Here is a 4,959-nt window from a genome sequence, read left to right on the forward strand (position 1 = left end):
GTGCTGGCAGGTGGGACTAGATTGGGTTGGGATATCTGGTCGGCATGGACAGGTTGGACCGAAGGGTCTGTTTCTGTGCTGTACACGTCTGTGACTCCATGACTGTATAAGTTGCTATAGTTATACAGTTGTATTGTACATCTCTAGGCTGCGGGTTCAATTTTTATAGGATGTGGTTAGATTCTTTAGAGTGAGATTAGTTTCTATAGGGTGGGGTTGGAATTTCTATAGGGTGGGATGGGGTGGATATCTATAGGTTAGTGTGGGGTGGATATCTATACAGTGGGGTGGGGTGGATATCTATAGGGTGGGGTGGACACATATGTTGAATGCAAACAGATTGGAGATTTATCGGTTCTGTGTGAGTGGAGCAATTACACACACAATCTGATTCACGGTAAATGTTAGCAAATTGAATAGAAACAGGATACATAGGCTTTTTTATTCAGTCACAGGAATGCTTTTTTGAAAAAGTGATGAAGAGGGTTGATGAAGGCAGGGTGATGGACATTGTCTATATGGACTTCCGCAAAGCATTTGACAAGGTCCCACAGAGAAGACTGGTTAGCAAGGTTAGATCACATAGGATCCCGGGGGAACTAGCCAATCGGATACAAAATTGGCCTGAAGGTAGAAGACAGAGGGTGGTGGTGGAGGGTTGTTTTTCAGACTGGAGGCCTGTGACCAGTGGAGTGCCACAAGGATCGGTGCTGGGTCCACTGCCTTTTGTCATTATTATCATGGAGAGGTGATGGCCTAGTGGAATTATCACTGGACTGTTATTCTAGAGACCCAGATAATGTTCTGGGGACCTGGGTTCAAAACCCACCACAGCAGATATGGAGTTTGAGTTCAATAAACATATGGAATTAAGAGCTTAAAATGTGTTCTTCAGGAATCCTGAAGAAGGGCTTATGCCCGAATCATCGATTCTCCTGTTCCTTGGATGCTGCCTGACCTGCTGCGCTTTTCCAGCAACACATTTTCAGCTCTGATCTCCAGCATCTGCAGCCCTCACTTTCTCTGTATGGAATTAAGAGTCTAATGATGACCACAAATCTGTTGTCGATTGTTGGAAAAATCCACCTGGGTCTCTAATGCCCTGTAGAGAAGGAATCTGCCATCCTTACCTGGTCTGGCCTACATGTGACTCCAGACCCACAGCAATGTGGTTGACCCCTAATTGCCCTCTGGGCAATATGTATTGGGCTGAGCCAGTGCTGCTTACCTCCCATGAATGAATGGAAAAAAAATGTTTTGGATGTGAACATAATAAGATGATACAAAAATTGGAGGATTAGTGGACAGCGAAGGAGATTACCTCAGATTACAACAGGATCTTGATCAGATGGGCCAATGGGCTGAGGAGTGACAGATGGAGTTTAGTTTAGATAAATATGAGGTGCTGTAAATCTTAGCACCTTAATGGTAGAATCCTGGGGAGTGCAGTGAGCAAAAAGACCTTGGAGTGCAGGTTCATAGCTCCTTGAAAGTGGAGTCGCAGGTAAATAGGATAGTGAAGGCAGCGTTTGGCACGAGTTGTTCCAAAGGATCTGTTTCCATGCTGTATGATTCTACGTGGGCATCACTGGCTGGGCCCAGCATTTATTGCCCATCCCTAATTGCCCAGGAGGTCAGTTAAGAGTCAACCACATTGCTGTAGGTCTGGAGTCACATGTAGGCCAGACCAGGTAAGGATGGCACAAATTCACATGCACCTCCACACACATCATTTACTGCATCTGCTGCACCCGATGTGGCCTCCTCTACATTGGGGAGACAGGCCGCCTACTTGCGGAACGTTTCAGAGAACACCTCTGGGACACCCGGACTAACCAACCCAACTGACCCGTGGCTCAACACTTCAACTCCCCTCCCACTCCACCAAGGACATGCAGGTCCTTGGACTCCTCCATCTCCAGACCACAGCAACACGACGGTTGGAGGAGGAGCGCCTCATCTTCTGCCTAGGAACCCTCCAATCACAAGGGATGAACTCAGATTTCTCCAGTTTCCCCTGCTCTTTGGATGCTGCCTGACCTGCTGCACTTTTCCAGCAATACATTTTCAGCTAAGGATGGCAGACTCCTTCCCAAAAGGACAATAATGAGCCAGGTGGGGTTTTCTGACAATCAACAATGGATTCATGGTCACCATGAGACTCTTCATTCCAAATGTTTATTAAATTCCAATTCCACCATCTGCCATTGTGGGATTTGAGCCCAGCTCTCCAGAAAATGACCTAGGTTTCTGGATCAATAGTCTAATCGTGATAGCAGTTTTTAAAGTTTTTTCATAATTCACCTCTCCCACTTCTGCTCTCTCAGTGCCTCAGTTTTGCCCAGTTAGCCATCAGTTTTAACAGAGGCAGATAGAGAGAGAGACAGAACATGTCTGCCTTTAGATTACACCTTCAACACAAACACTCCTGTTCTACGTGGGTCACAAACACAACTCCCTCAGGAACTGAGGACAACAAACCACCCCAGACAACCCGACAAAGGCAGCTCACGGCCTATGGCTGGAGAAATGGCAGAGAGAGCCAGGCTCTCTCCCTCAGGGATGGGCTGATGTAAAGGCAGAGTAAGAAACAGGAAAACGAAAGGACAGGCATGGTGTGGGACAGACACTGAGAGACAGGCAGACTGGGGTACTGGCACACTGAGAGACAAGCATGGTGTGGGGCAGACATACTGAGAGACAGGCAGACTGGGGTACAGGCACACTGAGAGACAGGCATGGTGTTGGACAGACACTGAGAGACAGGCAGACTGTGGTACAGGCACACTGAGAGACAGGCATGGTGTGGGACAGACACTGAGAGACAGGCAGACTGGGGTACAGGCACACTGAGAGACAGGCACGGTGTGGGACAGACACTGAGAGACAGGCAGACTGGGGTACAGGCACACTGAGAGACAGGCATGGTGTGGGACAGACACTGAGAGACAGGCAGACTGGGGTACAGGCACACTGAGAGACAGCACGGTGTGGGACAGACACAAAGAGAGACTGAATAAGAGAAGCAGAGACATAGAGAGACAAAGAGAGGCACAGTGGGTCAAAGAGACAAACAGATCAAGTCCATTCATGATAAAGAGATAAAAGCAGAGATACTGATGGTAAATCAAGATGCATAAAGAGAATAGACTGAAGAGTTTCTGGGAATCACAGTATGTTGAGAGAGGAGGGTGCAGTTATGGCAAGAAATCGAACAACACAAACAGAGTGAAGTGATTACCTTGCTGATGAACAAACATTCGTTCCATTCGGGTGAAGTTGCTGACCGTGAGAGGTCCAGACCAGAGCGTATAGACTAACCAGGATGAGTAGGGGTCCCATAGCCATTCCCAGGGGGAGTTGCTGTTCAGTCCTGGGGATCTGTACCACTCTCTGGGCTCACTTGTGTAATCTCTGAGTCAGGTTACTGATCAGCACAGCACTCTCTATGTTGCCCACACCCTGAGCTCAGTCTGCGGTTTCCTCATAGGGAAATGTATTCCTTCCTGCGGAAACGAGGGGTGGGTTTGACGAGTTCCTTGTATTCAAGAGCCAACAGCTGAGGAGAAACAAAATCCTGGGATAGGGAAGACCAGCTATTAGTGTCAGTAACAGGGCAAAAAGCTGCATTATAAAATGGGAATCAAAGGTGATGAGATTGATGAGATTGTCTACATTAATATCATCGAATCAGATAGTACTGGATGACCCCATTCAGCCCATCACTCATCTCCTAGCTCTTTGAAAGAGCGACCTCACTATTCTCCCTCTCCCCTCCGGCTCCGTTTCTGTCATACAGATTTCTCGAACTCTGTTTTGAAACTGCCTTCACACTGAGAGACAGGCATGGTGTGGGGCAGACACTGAGAGACAGGCAGACTGGGGTACAGGCACACTGAGAGACAGGCACGGTGTGGGGCAGACACTGAGAGACAGGCAGACTGGGGTACAGGCACTACCCAGATAACAACAACTCATCTCAATCCCCACCTCCTCCCTGTCTCTTTGGCTGAATCTTTCCAATTAAAATCCCTCTGGTTCTCAGCAACTGTATGTGGTCATGAATCTTTAAGGGGACAGGTCTCAGTAAATCTGTGGTCGACTACCTGGGCGGCAGTAATATCGTCCCCCGGGACTAGTAACCCAGAATCCCAGGCCGATAACCTCAGGACCTGGGTTCAAATTCCACAGATGGTGGAATTGGAATTCTGACAAAAAACCCAGAATTAACGACCTAATGATGTCAACCATGAATCCATAACTGATTGTCGAGAAAAATTCATCTGGTTCATTAATGTCCTTCAGGGAAGGAATCTGCCATCCTTACCTGGTCTGGCCGACATGTGACTCAGAGCCACAGCAATGTGGTTGACTCTTAACTGCCCTCTGGGTAATTAGGGATGTGTATAAATGCAGGCCCGGCCAGAGAATCCCACATCCCGTGAATGAATAAAAGGAAACTTGCGAGTCAGTCTGAATACTTGGAGTGTAGGTTTGCTCGCTGATCTGTAGGTTTGATATCCAGATGTTTCATTACCTGGCTAGGTATCATCATCAGTGGCAACCTCCAAGTGAAGCGAAGCTGTTGTCTCCTGCTTTCTATTTATATCTTTCTCTTGGATGGGGTTCCTGGGGTTTGTGGTGATGTCATTTCCTGTTCGTTTTCTGAGGGGTTGATAGATGGGCCATCAGGTCGAGGTATGGTGCCATGACAAGTGTTTGTGGACATGCCCAGGATTAACACCACACATAACTAACAATAATGACAACCCGGTGAAGCTTGATTGGTTGCATTCCAAACTGCAACACTAACATCTATAGAGAGAGCAAAATGACCTAAAGGCAAGCAGATCAGCAGCCCTATCACATCCACTCATAAACGATGATGGACAACTAAGTAACTCAATGGAGATGGATGGTTCACAAGTATCCCCATTGCCATGATAGAAGAGCGCAACA

General features: G+C 47.5%; 1 protein-coding gene across 1 annotated transcript in view; it reads right to left on the reverse strand.

Moving 5' to 3' along the window:
* The window catches only part of LOC122547775 (scavenger receptor class F member 1-like), a gene marked incomplete at its 3' end in the record, with an annotated part of 23,758 nt that extends 19,177 nt beyond the window's left edge, over window positions 1-4,581 (reverse strand). Inside the window, exons 1-2 of the mRNA XM_043686358.1 lie at window positions 4,538-4,581; window positions 3,242-3,577 (exon numbers count right to left, since the gene is read on the reverse strand). Coding sequence (XP_043542293.1) covers window positions 3,242-3,348 — 107 coding nt within the window. The remainder of the gene's footprint in view (window positions 1-3,241; window positions 3,578-4,537) is intronic.
* Window positions 4,582-4,959: the final 378 nt, after the last annotated feature.

Source organism: Chiloscyllium plagiosum, unplaced genomic scaffold (genome assembly GCF_004010195.1).
Source record: "Chiloscyllium plagiosum isolate BGI_BamShark_2017 unplaced genomic scaffold, ASM401019v2 scaf_492, whole genome shotgun sequence".
Lineage (NCBI taxonomy): Eukaryota > Metazoa > Chordata > Chondrichthyes > Orectolobiformes > Hemiscylliidae > Chiloscyllium > Chiloscyllium plagiosum.